At 34.9% G+C, this 17,883-nt stretch overlaps 1 protein-coding gene across 6 annotated transcripts in view; it reads left to right on the top strand.

Moving 5' to 3' along the window:
* The window catches only part of CCDC178 (coiled-coil domain containing 178), a 434,788-nt gene that overhangs the window by 88,818 nt on the left and 328,087 nt on the right, over nt 1–17,883 (top strand). For all 6 annotated transcript variants that reach the window (XM_060613562.3, XM_060613563.3, XM_060613559.3 and 3 more), the window contains 3 exons: nt 161–361; nt 5,044–5,264; nt 10,562–10,704. In XM_060613562.3, the coding sequence (XP_060469545.3) occupies nt 161–361; nt 5,044–5,264; nt 10,562–10,704 (565 nt within the window). The remainder of the gene's footprint in view (nt 1–160; nt 362–5,043; nt 5,265–10,561; nt 10,705–17,883) is intronic.

Here is a 17,883-nt window from a genome sequence, read left to right as displayed (position 1 = left end):
TAATAGAGCTGTCTTTAAAAGGCCAATTCATTTTTCTAAAATTCTCTTATTAAACATATAAATATTAAAAAACAGTAATAATATGATAGTACCTATGTTCCCACCACCTAGTTTATAACCTTATTCATTAATATATGTGAGTACATATTTCTATTTTAAGATGAAAGGTGTCCAGAATTAAAGCAGGAAATGGAAATCTTGCTATCAGAGGCCATTCATCTCATTAAAAGTCTAGAAACTGACCGTGCAGAAGCTGAAGAAGCTTTAAAACGACAAAAGTCAAGAAAGAAAAAGATTCACATGAAAATTGATTCTTGGTCAATTTGGAGACTTCAAGAAATCCCACTAGCTGTGCAGAAAGGTAATAATAAGGATTTTTTTCATGTTGCTATTTACTTTGTTGAAGAGGCATAATCAGTTGAAACTTGGGGAAAAAAATCAACAGTGACCACATTGTTTTGTATCTAAATTAGTGCAATTTTGATAGATGCTATTGATGATAATGCTGAATTCAAGTATATAACTGGGACTGCACTGAGCAAACCTGGACCTTCCCTGGTTTGGTGTTTGTTGGAAATTCCATAGTATTTATGGTACTCAAGGGTGGCATTCAGACATTTGGCACATTTCCTATGATGACTACATTGTTTGAGTACTTGAAATTTAGAAATTTGAGTGATTTCCAGTTATTGTCATTGGCCACATATTTAAATCTGGGAAAATAAAAGAGTTTTAAAGTGATATTTTAGCAACATGAATATGCTTTTGACAATTCAGTAGTATATTTCATTAAGAACTTTTAACAGGCAGTAAGACTTGAGATGATTCCAAGGGGTAAGTAACAAATATTTAGAAAGGAAACACTGTCTTTTTAGACTAAAGAGTAAAAGACCTGTGGCAAAGTATTAATCTAAAGGCATTTGATTTTTTAATTCTCCAAACATGCCTGTCAAACATGCCTGACTACACAATTTCTGAGACTGGAATTTGTTTATAAATAAATTTTAATTCAGTTAAAATTTTTAATTCAGTATTTACATGCTTTATAAGTAGATTATATTAGGGTACTCAAAAACCTATCATTTAAGTTAAGGCACTTTTGAGAGGAAAAGGGGGCCATTATCATCCTGAGACATAATATTATGTGTCAAAAAGAATACTTACGTACACCTTTGTTATATGTCTTCTAAAATAGTAGTGTGTATACATTTTAGGGAGTTGCGAAAAAGGGTTAGAACTTTTATTTATAGGGGTGACTGGGTGGCTCAGTCAGTTAAATGCCTGTCTTTTTAAAAAAAAAATTTTTTTTAATGTTTATTTTTGAGAGAGGTAGAGCACGAACAGGGGAGGGGCAGAGAGAGAGGGAGACACAGAATCTGAAGCAGGCTCCAGTCTCTGAGCTGTCAGCATAGAGCCTGACACGGGGCTCAAACTCACCAGCTGTGAGATCATGACCAGAGCAGAAGTTGGATGCTCAACCACCTGAGCCACCCAGGCACCCCTAAGTGTCTGGTTCCTGATCTTAGCTCAGGTCATGATCTTGCAGTTTGAGGGTTTGAGCCCTGCGTTGGGCTTTGTCTGGCAGCGAGGAGACTGCTTGGGATTCTGTCTTTCTCTCTCTGCCTCTCCCCCGCTTGCTATTTCTTCCTCTCTCTCTCAAAATAAATAACTTATATATTCATATATATATATGTGTGCGTGTGTGCGTGCGCGCACGTGCGTGTGTGTGCACATACATATATATGAATATACATATATATATTTATATATAGTTAAAACATTTTTTTTAAGTAATGTGTACACCCAGTGTGGGGCTTGAGCTCACAACCCTAAAATCAAGAGTCGCATGCTTTATCAAATGAGTCAGCCAGGTACTCCATTAACACATTGTTTAGATTTTGTTTTTAAGTAATACCTACACCCAATGTCGGGCTCAAACTTACAACCCTGAGATCAAGAGTTGCATGCTTTACTGACTGAGCCAGCCAGGCACCCCAGAACTTTTACTTATATTTTAAAATTTTATTCTTTTTATTTTCTTTCTTGATTATTTGGGTTTTTAATTTTGCTTTTATTGCACCAAATAAAATACAGTATCCAGTGGTTCCTAAATTACGTTATTTAAATAAAATAAAATAAAATAAAATAAAATAAAATAAAATAAAATAAAATGTAGGTTTAATGAGTATTTCCTCCTTTTAAAGTAATACTGAGCTCACAGATTGACCTCACCATTTGTTTACTCCCTTCTGGAGCAGAACTCAAGAAGCAGGAAATTTCCCAGAGCCTAGACTGGATGAATTTAACTTAGCCTTTGTCTATGCACTTTGCTACCCTTTACTAAAGAGTTAATTCCAAAAATTATGCAAAATTGCTCTAAACTCAGATAGACATTTTTCTACCCATGCATTTAAAGTAATACATTTTACAATATATTTAGTTTCTACAGATGTTTTATTCAGGCTTGGAGTTAGTTTGTTCTGATTAACAAGGTTTTTGAATAGAATTTAAAATGTGCATACTCTACTAATATAATAGCATAGCTATGTAATTTGTAAATCCATACATGCATATATATTGGTATGTTAGAGACAACCAAAACCATACAATATGGTCGGAATGGAATGGGAATTCTGGGAAATTCTGGATTCCAGTAGGGTCTTGAGCAGATTCATATTCACATCCACAGGGAGTCATCTGCAATTTTTGAAAATGTTTTGGAAGCCCTTCCTTGTCATTAGTAGTAGAAAAATCAGTGGGAGCTGGTTTTGTTTAATATTTTGCTGATTTCTGTATAATCTCATATAGCCTTTATAAGAGTGCATACTGTAGTTTGTGGTTTATATGAAGTTCTACTTAAGGAATTGCCAAAATAAAACTAAATTGAGATACATGTGTGGACATTCTAGAAACTTTATAAATGCATTTTCAGTGATGGAATATATTCCTGCCATTGGTGATAATTTATTGCTTGGGCTGTCTTTTATTTAAAGAGCTACTTAAAGATCTTTTAAAAACTATTAAAAATCTACTTAAAAAACAAATTTATGTTCTTCTGCTTTATTTTATTTAAGTGGCTAACATATGCAATGAAATTTAAAGTCATTATTACTATGTAGTTTTTAAGTACCTCCTATTTATAAAGTATTCCTGAAAAACTATGTGCTTTCAGGAATATATTGCCTTCATATTGATATATTTAGGATATAATTTCTAAATTTTATGATTTTTTTTTACAGGTTCTAGAATTATATATTCATGTAGTCTTTAAATTCTCAAAGTCTCCAATTTATGTGACAGGAAAAAGTTTTAATCTCCTTAACAGCCTTAATATTAAATATGATGTTTAAAGAATTTTGGATAATTTATTATAAAAAATTCTACTTACAATTTTAAGAAAATTAAGGACATTCAATTTGTCTAGATATCTTGTGGTAACTCCTCCAGATCCATCCATCCCCCTAACCAGCCTGCTCACGCTTGTATCTTTTGTGTTTTGGTCCATGAAGCTTATTCATAATAGACTGCATCAAAGATATTTTTGGTACTCTGGCTTCCTGCTAGTGCCACCAACGGGTCAGTGGTAAGAGACCAAGGGAGATAATGGAGAAGAATGAGGGTGTGGTATTTGTAACCCTACTTGGTCACTGCATCCTCCTCCCCAGAATGACAGCCACTGGCACTATGCAGCCAATAATCTAGCAAATGTCTTTTCATTTTCCTATCAAAAAAGATAACCAGAAATAAGTTGCAGTTCACAAGTTCGAGCCCCGCATTGGGCTCTGTGCTGACAGCCGGAAGCCTGTAGCCTGCTTCAGATTCTGTGTTTCCCTTGCTCTCTGCCCCTCTCCTGCTCTCTCTCTCTTTCTCTCTCTCTCTCTCAAAAATAAATAAACATTAAAAAAATTTTAAAAAAATAAAGGAGAGTACATATACTATATTTATTATACTCAAGCAGCGTCTGAAAGCACAAATGAACTAATGACTCAGATTCCCCTGGTACTCTCATTGTACCTGTTTCTTTAGATTCTCTGTCTTTCCCTTAACCTACATTCCTGGCTCCATTGGTACTTCCCTATGATTGGAGAAAGGATGGAGTAGGAAGATAATTGTGTCCCATATAAATGCTCACAAGAATGCTTCTACTGTGGAAGAAGACCTCAGTAATAACACAATGTTAAATCTTCTAATTTTGTTTTGCATTGTTTTGTCATGTGAATTAGTCAGATATTACCATAATAATTCTTTGTAACAAATGCTTTGGAACTCAGTGACTTACTGCCACTTTTTAAATATGGCTTATAGGGGCGCCTGGGTGGCGCAGTCGGTTAAGCGTCCGACTTCAGCCAGGTCACGATCTCACGGTCCGTGAGTTCGAGCCCCGCGTCAGGCTCTGGGCTGATGGCTCGGAGCCTGGAGCCTGTTTCCGATTCTGTGTCTCCCTCTCTCTCTGCCCCTCCCCCGTTCATGCTCTGTCTCTCTCTGTCCCAAAAATAAAATAAAAAACGTTGAAAAAAAAAAAAAATATGGCTTATAGCCACTTTTTAAATATGGCTTATAGCCACTTTTTTAATAGCTCATATTACTGACCTGTAAGTTTTAGTTGATTCTTTTGTGTTTTGATATATAATTGTATCAACAGAAAATCGTACTTATTTTTTTCCTTTTTCTTTCTGATATTTATAACTCCTATCTCATCGTTTTACTTCTAGATGATTTTAAAGGCCTCTACTCTTGCAGTTTTTCTCATTTTGTAATTACATAGAGTGGTTGTATGTAACCCTGTATATACATTGGTTGTTATAAGCAGGATTTGTACAGTTATTATCTTATAATACATATATTTTAATCCCTTTGATGATAAATGATGAAAGCAATATATTTTATAAGGCAATACTAAAATAATTCATATTAAATTTAGGAAGCTTCACAGATAAGTAATTTTGGAATCTAAAGTATTTCATATTTCTCTTTTACAAATAAAGATTGCCTTCTGGAGCTTTTGTTTTAAAATCAGATTTTCTTTTGTTATTGTATGTCTAGAACATGAGGCCTATTTGAGAGATATTGTAGAATTACGATGGCATCTTGAAGATAGAGCTTATCAGCTAAAACATTTTGAGGAACAAAAGGTGAAATTGGAAGAAGCTAATGCAAAGCTTCAAGCAGACACAGACTACATGAATGCACGCGGTCCTCTAATTAACTCAAAGCAGAACCAAGAACTTGAAGCTCTGAAAGAATTGTATCTAAAAAAATTTGAGGTAAATTAATGAATATGTATCTTATAGATTTATAGATAGTTATAAAAAATGTTTCAGCTAAAAGAAATTAGCATCTTTAAATGTTTCATTTTCATTGAAAATTGACCTGCTACTTATTTCCCAAAGGAATATTATACTACACACAATACAGTCATTTGATATTCATTTAAACTGTGTCTTCTTTCCTTTTATACTTAGGGTTATAAGTATACTTTTATACTTAGGGGTAATAGTCAACTTATTAATAAAATTTTGGAGATTTAAAACAACATGGTAATATTTGAAGTTGTAAATTGAATTGCAGAAGAAGGCAAATATATATCATTCACTTTCATTGTTTATGATAATAAAGTATAAAATATTTTCAATGATTAGTTAATATTTAACACTCTTATTGTGGGATTGTGTTATAGAAAAATATTTATACCTTCCATTAAATGAGCAAGTATAGAAAAATAAAGTATTTATACCTGCCATTAAGTGAGCACATTTATACCTGCCATTACTTTTGATTATTTAGAGTTGCTAAATGTGTTCTGTATTTTCCTCAACCAGTCCATTTTCCTCCCTCGCTCTCTGAAGACAACCTTATCATGAAATTCTGTTTCTAGGTGAAAGTTGTATATTTTTATACATATATATGTATTTTAGCACAAAACATGGTTTCTTTTTCATTCTTTAAATAGTATCAAACGTATAACTTTCTGCAAGTTGTTTTTTAATCTGATTTTTTTAAGATATCAAACTATTGTTGATACAGAGAAATCTAGTTTATTCCTTTTACTTGCTGTCTTGGATTTGACACCTAAAGCAAAGCTAACAAAGGCAAAAACAAGCAAGTGGGGCTAAATCACCGTGAAAAGCTTTTGCACGGCAAGAGGAACCATCAGCAAAATGAAAAGACAGTCTGCTGAATGGGAGAAAATATTTGCAAATCACAAATCTGATAAAGGGTTAATATCTGAAATAAAGAACTTAGCAGAGACAACCTGAAAAAAAATTGGGCAGAAGACCTGAATAAATATTTTTCCAAAGAAGACATACAGATAGCCAACAAGTACATGAAAAGATTCTCAGCATCACTAATCATGAGGGAAATGCAAATCAAAACCACAGTAAGATATCATTTCATACTTGTCAGAATGGCTATTATCAGAAAGACACGAAATAATAAGTGTTGGTAAAGATGTGGAGAAAAGGGAACCCTTGTGTACTGTTGGTGGGAATGTAAATTTGTGCAACCGCTGTGGAAAACGGTATGGAAGTTTCTCAGAAAATTAAGAATGGAACTGTCATATAACTCAACCATTTCACTTCTGAATATTTGTTAGAAGAGAAAAACACTAACTTGAAAACATATGTGCACCCCCTGGTACGTTGCTGCGTTATTTATAATAACCAAGATATTGAAACAATCTAAGTGTCTATCAGTGGATGGCTGGATAAAGAAGATGTGGTATATACATACAGTGGATTTTTACTCAGCCAAAAAAGAATGATATCTTGCCATTTGCAACAACAGGGATGGACCGTGAGGACATTATGATGAGCGAAATAAGTCAGACAGAGAAAGACAAATATCATATAATCTCATTTATATGTGGAATCAAAAGAAACAAAATAAAATACAATTTCATAGTCATAGACAACAGATTGGTGGTTGCCACAGGCAGCAGGGGTTAGAAGATGAATGAAAAAGGAGTCAATAGATAAACTTCTAGTTATAAAATACATAAATCAGAGGGATTTAATGTGTAGCAATGGTGACTATAGTTATAATATTGTACTGCATATTTATAAGTTTCTGAGAGTACATCTTAAAAGTTCTCATCACAAAAAACATCTAGCTATGTGTGGTGATGGATGTTAACTGGACTTACTGTGATGATCATCTCACAATATAGAGAAACATTGAATAATTATGTTTTATACTTGAAACTTATATGTTAATTGTATCTTATTTAAAAAATGAAAAACGTTTGTGCTTAAGGGGCACCATCAGTATCTGATAAAAGGTCAATATTCAAAATATGTGAAGACCTTTCATAACTCATCACCAGAAAAACAAGTAATACAATTGAAAGGTGGTCAGAAGACCTGAATAGACCTTTTTCCAAAGAAGACATCCTGATGGTCGATAGATGCATGAAAAGATGCTTCACATCTCTAATCATCAGGGGAGTGAAAAAACTGCAATAAGTTATCACCTTATAGTTGTCAGAATGGCTAGAATAAAAAAGACAAAAAGGAGCAAGTGTTGACAAGGATATGGAGAAAAAGGAACCCTCATGCCCTGTGGGTAGGAACATAAATTGGGACACCACTGTGGAAAACAATATGGAAGTTACTCAAAACATTGAAAATAGAAATACCGTATGATCCAGTAGCTCCACTACTGAGTATTTACCCCAAGAAAACAAAACCCTATAAAAAGATATATGCACCCCTGTGTTTATAGCAACATTATTTACATTAGCCAAGATAGGGAAATAACCTCAGTGTCCATTGATAGATCAATGGATAAAGAAGATGTGGTACATGTATATACAGTAGAATATCAGCCATAAAAATGATGAGATCTTGCCATTTGCACCAACATAGATGGACCTCTAGAGGATATTATGCTAAGTGAAATTAACCAGTCAGAGAAAGACAAATCCTGTATTATTTCACTTCTATGTGGAATCCGAGAAATACAACAAACAGAAAGCAGGAACAGACCTGTAAATACAGGGAACAAACTGATGGCTGCCAGAGGGGTGGGGGTAGAGGGATAGGCAAGTGGATGATGAAGAATGGGAGGTACAGGCTTCCATTTACAGAATAAATAAGTCGCTGAGATACAAGGTACAGCATAGGTTGTAGAGTCAATGATATTGTAAAAACATTGTATGGTGACAGCTACACTTGTGAGCATAGGATAACGTATAGACTTGTTGAATCACTATGTCATACACCTGAAAGTAATTTAACTTTGGGTGTCAACTATATATCAATTAAAAAAGCAAAAAAGATAAAGGGTACTATCAAAAAAGTAAAAAAACAAAAACAAAAACAATGAGAGAGAAACAATTGTAAATTATACATTCAGAAAGGACATAGTATCTAAAATATATAAAGAACTTTTTAGATGCGACAAATCAGGGCATACAGCCCAATTAGAGTGGGCAAAGGACTTGAATAGATTATCTCCAAAAGACATACATACAAATGGGCAGCAAATGTATGAAACGATAGAGGCTCAACATCATTAGTCATTACGGAGATACAAACAAAAACCCCAATGTGATACCACTCACAACAAAATAACAAGTTTTGGTGTCTGTGTGGAGAAAATTGGAACTGTGGTACTTTGCTGGTGGGAAAATAAAATGGTTGCAGATGCTGTGGAAGACTTTGGCATTTCTTCAAAAGGGTTAACGTAGAATTACTATATGCTCTAGCAGCAGTTCTGCTCTTGAGGATTATATACCACAAAGAATTGAAAACTGATATTTAAAGAACAAAGCCAAAAGTTTTTACATAAATATTCATAGCAGCACTGTTTATATTAGCCAAAAGGTGGAAATAGCCCAGTGTTCATCGTCGGATTAACGACCAAACAAAATGTGATATATCTATACCATAGGAAGAAATAAAAGGAAATGAAATACTGATACATGTCACAACATAAATCAACTTTGAAGGATTATGCTAAATAAAGAAGCCAAATACAAAAGATCACATGCTTTATGATTTTATTGGTATGGAAAATCCAGAATACGTAAGTCTGTAAGACAGAAAACAGATTGTGATTGCTAGGGGAGAGTATAATGTAGTGTTTTGTTTATAGTCATTTATCATATAAATTTGTTTTGTTTTATTCTGCTGTCTTGACTCAGTTTTTAAAAAAAAAACTTTTTTTTTTTACATTTATTTATTTTTGAGACACAGAGAGAGACAGAGTACAAGTGGGGGAGGGGCAGAGGGGCAGAGAGAGAGAGAGAGGGAGACACAGAATCTGAAGCAGGCTCCAGGCTCTGAGCTCCAGGCACAGAGCCCAATGTGGGGCTGGAACTCACGGACCTTGAGATCATGACCTGAGCTGAGGTCGGACACCCAACTGACTGAGCCACCCAGGTGCCCCTGTCTTGACTCAGTTTTGAGGTCCTGGCTAGAGGCCTGTTGAAATAACCAATTGCTTAAATGATGCAAGACCTCTAGCCAATGTACTTGAGCCCTAGTGCATAGCTACTTGCAAATCAAGCTCACAGCCTCATTGTTGCCTTCAAATTCATCAAGCAGCTTGGCCCCATAACACCATAGAGCCACAAGAGTATTCTACACAATCGGCTGGAGTATCAATGGGGGAAGGATATGCCAGTGCCACATGGGCCCAATCCAGAGCTTGCCCTTGAGATGAATTTGTCTCGTTCCCAACAGGGAGCCCACCACCCCAGCAATGCCTACAGGTTACCTCTTCTAAAGGTACTGACAGGTTGGACATGGGATATTTGATATTAGGAATTCTGTTATGTTTCCTGACCTCTTGTTTGCTTAGCTCATCGTCCCTGCATACTCCTTGCTCTCTGCTAAGATACATATGCCCAGACTCCTGTTCCTAAAGGGGAGTCTTGTAGAGGTTACTACCATCTGTGCTATTCTAGAAATTAATGAACATTATTGCTTTTTCCAGGAGGCACTTGCTTCATTTCAGTCCACCACTTTACCCACTGGGGAAAGGATTGTTCACTCCCTAGTGCTTTCTCTTCCTCTCCCTCTAACTTTCCAGCAGTGACAAAAAAAAAAAAAAAAAAAAAAAGGGGAGAAATGGAGAGAGAAGGGAGATTGTTTATATTTGATAATTAATAAAAACAATAACAATGGAATATTTTGGACCCTTTCATTAATAGTGGTTATTCCTGAGAGAATTACAGGTGATTTTATTTATTTTTCCATCTGTGTTTTCTGGTTTTTCTACAATGAAGTAATATTGTCTCAGTGATAAAAATAGCAAAAAGTAGCAATTCTCCTATAGGTGAAAAGATAATTCTTTTATTTTGCTCATGTTACCTGGGATATTGAAGTTATTTTCTTCAGTAACTTTTATACATTTCTAGCATTGATGTCTTTCAGGCTAATGCAAACCTGAAACTTTACTGTGCTCAATAGACTACATATGGGAGGAAACTGATGTAAAGAACTTTAAAAAAAAAATCAGAACAACTCTAAATTTAAGTCTTTTCTCTGATCTTACTCTTGCTTGATTCTTTTAATTACTAAGTGTATATATTAACAATAATATTTTTCATTTCTAGGTAATGGAATTATACAAACAAATTCAGGAAGAACTTGCAGAAGCTATAGAAAACTATAAGAATGCCAAATTGAAGGCTAAACAAATGAAACAAGACATGGAAAAAGATATTCATAATGATGAAGCAAGCCTAGAAGCCTACAAGTAAGAATTTTTCACAAATGCTGCTTACAGCATTTTGAACAAAAATATTGATTAAAATTTAATTTATATTCCTGTATAAAATATCAGATAAAGAGAAAGGAAAGAATCTAAATCACCCATATTTATCTTATCAGTATGTTTATATGTAAATTAAGACATGTTTTTTACATATGTAAATATATGTGTATGAATTCCTAAGCACTATTTTTCTGTCAATTTATTTTATTTTATATTAGGTTTTTTATTTTAATTACACTATTAATATATAGTATTATATTATTTTTAGGCATACAGTATAGTGATTCAACAGTTCTGTACATTACTTGGTGCTCATTATGATAAGTATGTTTTTTAATCCCCCGTTTTACCTATCCCCCCCCATACACACACCCTATGTTAATCATTAGTTTGTTCTCTGTAGTTAAGAGTCTGTTTCCTGGTTTCTCTCTCTCTTTTTTTTTCCTTTACTCATTTGTTTCTTAAATTCCACATAAGAGTAAAATTATTGTATTTGTCTTTCTGACTTATTTTGCTTAGTATGATACTCTCTAGCTCCATCCATGTTGTTGCTAATGGCAAGACTTCATTCCCTTTTATGACTGAATAATATTCCACTGTATGTATATATATATATATATATATATATATATATATATATATATACACACACACACACACACACACACACACACACACACACACACACACACTACATCTTTATCCATTCATCTATCAATGGATACTTGGGCTCCTTCCGTAATTTGTCTATGAATGATGTTGCAATAAACATAGGGGTGCATGTATCCCTTTGAATTAGTGCTTTTGTATTTTGGTAGTAAATACCCAGTAGTGCAATTACTGGACTGTAGAGTAGTTCTATTTTTAACTTTTTGAGGAACCTCCATACTATTGTCCATAGTGGCTATACCATTTTGCATTCCCACCAGCAGTGTAAGAGGGTTCCTTTTTCTCCACATCCTTGCCAACACCTGTTGTTTCTTGTGTTTTTTATTTTAGCCATTTTGATAGGTGTAAGGTGATATCTTATTTGTTGTTTTGATTTTCATTTCTCTGATGATGAATGATGTTGAGCATCTTTTCATGTGTCTGTTGGTCATCTTTATGTCTTCTTTGCAGGAATGTCTGTTCATGTCTTTTGTCCATTTTTAATTGGATTATTTGTTTTTTGGGTGTTGAGTTCTATCAGTTCATATATTTTGCAATTCTAACCCTTTATCATATGCCATTTGCAAATATCTTCTCCCATTCAGTTGATTGCCTTTTAGTTTTGTTGATTGTTTCCTTTACTGTGCGAAAGCTTTTTATTTTGATGTAATTCCAGTAGTTTATTTTTGTTTTTATTTACCATGCCTTGGGAGACCTATCTAGAAGAATTCTGGTATGGCCAATGTCAGAGAAATTACTGCCTATGCCATCTTCTAGGATTTTTATGGATTCAGGTCTCACACTTAGGTCTTTAAACCATTTGAGTTTCTTTTGTGTATGGTGTAAGGATGACTCAGTTTCATTCTTTTGCATGTAGCTGACCAGTTTTCCCAACACCATTTGTTAAAGAGACTTTTTGTATATTTATTCCTCCTTTGTTGAAAAGTAATGATCATATAATTGGCAGGTTGATTTCTGGGTTTTCTACTCTCTTCCATTGATTTATGTGTTTATTTTTGTACCAGTACCATACTGTTTTGATTACTACAGCTTTGTAATATAACTTGAAGTCTGGAACTGTGATACCTGTAGTGTTGCTTTTCCTTTTCAAGATTGCTTTGGCTTTTTTGGAGTCTTTGTGGCCCCATACAAGTTTTAGAATTTCTTGTTACAGTCCTGTGAAAACTGCTCTTAGTATTTTGATGGGAATTGCATTAAATGTATAGATTGTTTTGGGTGGTATAGACATTTTAACAATATTTGGTCTTCCAATCCATGAGTATGGTTTGTCCATTTCTTTGTTTCATCTTCAATTTCTTTTATCAGTGTTTTATACTTTTCAGAGTACAGGTCTTTCACCACTTTAGTTAAGTTTATTCTTAGTTATCTTATCATTGGTGCAGTTGTAAATGGGATTATTAATTTCTCTTTCTGCTGCTTCATTATTAGTATATAGAATTTCTGCCCATTGATGTTGTATGCTGTGACTTTACTGAATTCATTTATCAGAACTAGTGTTGTTTTGGTGAAATTTCAGCGTTTTCTGTATATTGTATCATGTCATCTGCAAATAGTGAGAGTTTTACTTCTTTCTTAAAATTTTGGATGTCTTTTATTTCTTTTTGTTTTCTGATTGCTCTGACCTTTTGTTGTCTGATTGCTGTACTGTGCTGAATAAAAGTGGTGAGAGTGGACATCCTTGTCTTGTTCCTGACCATAGGAGAAGAGCTCTCAGTTTTTCCCCATTGGGTATGATGTTCACTGTGCATTTTTCATATAAGGCCTAATTATGTTGAGGTATGTTCCCTCTAAATTTACTTTGTTGAGGATTTTTATCATGAATGAATGTTGTACTTTGTCAAATGCTTTTTCTTCATCTCTTGAAATTGTTTTTACCCTTTCTCTTATTGATGTATCACGTTGATTGATTTTGAATATTAAACACCTTGCATTCCAAGAATAAATCCCACTTGATGTGGTGAATTATTTTTTTTACTGTATTGTTGGATTTGCTTTGCTAGTATTTTGTTGAGAATTTTCGCATCTGTGTTTATTGGAGATACTGGCTTGTAATTCATTCTCTCTCTCTCTCTCTCTCTCTCTCTTTGTGCTGTCTAATATTGGTATCAGGGTGATGCTGGCCTCACAGAATGGATTTGGAAGTTTTTCTTCATATTCTATTTTTTGGAATAGTTCAAGAAGATTAGGTATTAACTCTTCTTTTTATGTTTGGTAGAATTCACCTCTGAAGAAGTCTGGTCCTGGACTTTGTTTGTTGGGAGGTTTTTTAAATATATTTTTTAATGTTTATTTATTTATGAGAGAGAGAGAGTGCACGTGTGTGAGTGGGAGAGGGGCAGAGGGAGTTTTTGGTTACTGATTCAGTTTCCTTGATGGTCATTGAGATGTTCAAATTTTTTTATTTCTTCCTGTTTTGGGTTTGGCAGGTAATATGTTTCTAGAAATGTATCCATTTCTTCTAGGATATATGTGATTTGTTGGCATATGATTTTTCATAATATTCTCTTAAAATTATTTGTATTTCTGTGGTGTTGGTTGTTACTTCTCCTCTTTAATTTATGATTTGTTTATTTGAGTCCTCTCTTCCTTTTTTCTTCGTTTTGATGAGCCTGGATGGAGATTTATCAATTTCGTTGATCATTTGAAAAGCCAACTCCTGGTTTCATTGATCTGTTCAAATGTTTTTGTTTGTTCATTTTTTTTCCTTTAGTTTCTGTATCATTTATTTTTGCTCTAGTCTTTCTTATTTCCTTCCTTCTCCTGGTTTTAAATATTGTTTGCGGCTCTTTTATAGATGCTTTATGTGTATAGTTAGATTGTCTATTTGATTTTTTCCTTGGTTCTTGAGTAGGCCTGCATTGCTGTATATTTCCTGGTTGAAACCACTTTTGCTGCATCCCAAAGATTTTGGATCCTTTTGTTTTCATTTTCATTTGTTTCCATGTAATTTATTTCTGTTTTGATTTCTCAGTCAATGCATTCATTGTTTAGTAACATGTTATTTAACCTCTGTGTATTTGTGGTCTTTCCAGATTTTTTCCTGTGGTTGGTTTCTAGTTTCCTAGTGTTGTGGTCAGAAAAGATGTATGGTATGACTTTGATCTTTTTTAATTTGTTGAGACTTGGTTTGTTGCCTAAAAGTGATCTGTTTTGGAGAGTATTTGTGTGCACTTGAAAAGAATGTGTATTCTGCTTTTGAGGATGGAATGTTCTGAATATATCTGTTAAATCCATCTATTCCAGTGTGTCATTCAAAGGTACTGTTTCCTTGTTGATTTTCTGTTTGATCTGTCTGCCACTGTAAGAGGAGTGTTAAAGTCCCCTACTATTACTGTATTAATATATATTAGTTCAATTATGTTTTCTATTAACTGCTTTATGTGTTTGGGTACTTCCATGTTGGGTGCATAAATATTTACAATTGTTGTATCTTCTTGTTAGATTGTCCCCTTTATTATTATATAGTGCCCTTCTTTGTCTCTTGTTACAGTCTTGGTTTTAAAATCTATTTTGTCTAATACAAGTATTGCTACCCCAGCTTTCTTTTGACATCCATTTGCATGATAAATATTTCTTTATCACCTCATTTTCAATCTGCATGTGTCTTTAGGTCTGAAATGAGTCTCTTGTAAACAGCATATAGATGGGTCTTGGTTTTTAATCTACTCTGTTACCCTGTGTTGTTCTTTGGAGTGTTTAGTCCCTTTACATTGAAAGTAATTATTGATAGATTGTACAAATTGCCATTTTGGTACTTGTTTTATGATTTCTATTGTAGATTTTCCCTGGTCCTTCTCTTGCTTCTTTCATACCTTGTTATCTTTCTTTGATGATATTCCTTTCTCTTTATTCTTCGCATATCTATTGGATTCCTTTCTCTTTATTCTTTGTGTATCTATTACTGGTTTTTGATTTGTGGTTACCATGAGGTTTGTATATAACATCTTATGCATATTGCAGTGTATATCAAATTTATGGTTGCTTAAGTTTGAACTCATTCTTAACTCCTCTCCCATCCATGTTTTAGTTGTGTGTATAGTGTCATATTTTATATTTTTATTTTGTGAATCCCTGGACTGTTTTTTATGGAAACACTTGTTTTTACTGATTTTGTGATTACTATTTTACATACTCTTACTTATGGTCTTTCCTTTCCACTCAGAGTCCTCTTTAGTAAGGCTGGTTTAGTGGTCATGACTCCTTTAGTTTTTGTTTGTCTGAGAAACTCTTTGTCTCTACTGCTATTTGGAATGATAGCCTTTCTGGATAGAGTATTCTTGGCTGCAGATGTTTCCCTTAATATATCATGCCACTCCCTTCTGACCTGCACAGTTTATGCTGAGAAGTTCACTATTAGCTCTATGGGGTTTCACTTGTATATAACTGTCTACTTTTCTCTTGCTGACTTTAAAATTCTGTCTTTATCACTATTTTTTTTTTTTTTTTGCCTTTTTAATTACTCTGTGTCTTGGTGTGGATCTCCTTGGGTTGATATTTTAGGGGGGCATCTCTGTGCCTTCTGGATCTAGGTGTCTGTTTCCTTCCCCAGACCAGAGAAGTTTTCAGCTTTTATTTCTTCAAATAAATCTTCTTCCCCCTTTTCTCTCTTTCTTCTTCTGGGATCTCCTTAATGCAAATGTTATTATATTTGATGGAGTCATTGAGTTCTCTAAGACTATTCTCAATTCGTATAATTCTTTTTTCTGTCACTTTCTCAGCTTGATTCCTTTCCATTACTCTGTCTTCTGGGTCATTAATTTGTTCCTATGCTTCCTCTAGCCTGCTATTTATTCTGTCAAGTATACTTTTAATTTGTTATTGTGTTCTTCATCTTTGATTGGTTCTTTTTTATCTCTTCATTAAGGGTCTCACTGATGTTCTCCACTCTTTTCTTAAGTCCAGTGGGTATCTTTATGATCATTACTTTAAATTCTCTATTAGCCATATTACTTATATAGTTTCACTTAGGTTTCTTGCTGTGGTTTTGTCTTGTTCTTTCATTTGGGACATATTCCTCTGTCTCTACATTTTGTCTAACTCTCTGTGCTTGTTTCTGTATTAGGAAAGTAAGTGATATCTCCTGCTCTTGAAGGTAATGGCCTTATAAAGAAGAAGTCCTGAAGTGCAGTTCCCAGAACCTGGCACTTCAGGGAGTGTCTCCTATGTGTGTATCCTGTGGCGGTTTTTGTATTCTGACCACTTTTTCCTTCAGTCCAGGCATTTTCACAGGGTTTCTTTGCTTGTTATGGGCACTGTTTAGTTGGGTCTAGGCAGAGCGCATTTTAACAAAATGTGTGCTGGTCTGCTTGCAAAATGAGGCCTGCCAACCTTGCTGCCAGAACCTAGGCCCTGCAAAATGCTTTGGTAAGTGACCTGGTTTCCGTGGGGTTTGCACCTGTCTTCTGGGGGAAGAGCCCCACAGTGTAGGGACATGGCAGGTATGACTAGAAAGAACAGATCCACTAAAGATAGGGGGGGGTCAGGGCTTGGTATAGACAAGTTAGGGAGGGAATGTTGTTGCTGTGCTGTATCCTATAGGTGGCCATGTGTTTACGCTGCGAGGCAGGGGAGGGAAATGGCTCCTTTGTTTCTGGAGATGTTTTCCTGTAATCCCTGCCTCTGTGGTACCTGCTGTGATAGGAGTAATAATTCTCCCTCCTGTATGTACCAGACATTTTTCAAGCTGCTATTTCCATGCTGTATCTCAGGTAGTTGTCTTGCTGTTCTTTAAGGGCAGGGACTCAGATTCCTATCACCCTCCAAGCTCTCCCATAGCAGAGCCTGTTGATTTTTAAAATTTCAGACTTTAAATCCCAGCAGTTGTAAGAACTCACAAGATTCAGCCTCTTGCTTTTTTGTTTTTGTTGTTGTTGTTGTTTTTGTTTATTTATTTATTTTGAGAGAGAGAGAGAAAGGGAGAGAGAGAGAGCACTGAAGGGGCAGAGAGAGAGGGAGAGAGAGAGAACCCCACTCCACACTATTAGTGGAGCCTGATGCGGAGCTTGAACTCACGAAATGTGAGAACATGACCTGAGCCGAAACCAAGAGTCGGTCTCTTAGCTGACTGAGCCACCCAGGCGCCCCTGGCTCCTCTTGCTTTTAAAGCCAAATTTATGGGGATTTGTGTTCCCCTTGGGGGCTCCCCAGTGTGATAGTCTGTTTCTTGCCCTTTTCCACACCATTGGCTCCCTCGCCATCGTGGATGGCCATGGTCTGTTTTGCTCTAAATATGCATCACTTCCCTTCCTACCTTCTTGGATGTGACCTTTTCTCTACTTTTTGTTGTGGAGTTTATTCTGCCAGTTTTCAGGTCTTTTCTGGGTTATTTACACTGATAGGAATGTTATCTAGTTGTATCCATGGGAGGAGGCAAGCTTGGTGTTCTCCTACTCTGTCATTTTCCCAGCCTTTCTCTGTGTCATTTTAAAGCTCTTCATACATATTATCAAATTGTCTATACATATGGTATAACAAATGTATATAACTGGTACC

The sequence above is a fragment of the Panthera onca genome, chromosome D3 (genome assembly GCF_046562875.1).
Source record: "Panthera onca isolate mPanOnc1 chromosome D3, mPanOnc1 haplotype 2, whole genome shotgun sequence".
NCBI classification, from domain to species: domain Eukaryota; kingdom Metazoa; phylum Chordata; class Mammalia; order Carnivora; family Felidae; genus Panthera; species Panthera onca.
Note: the sequence above shows the minus strand (reverse complement) of the source record. Positions and strands in the feature narration are given on the sequence as shown.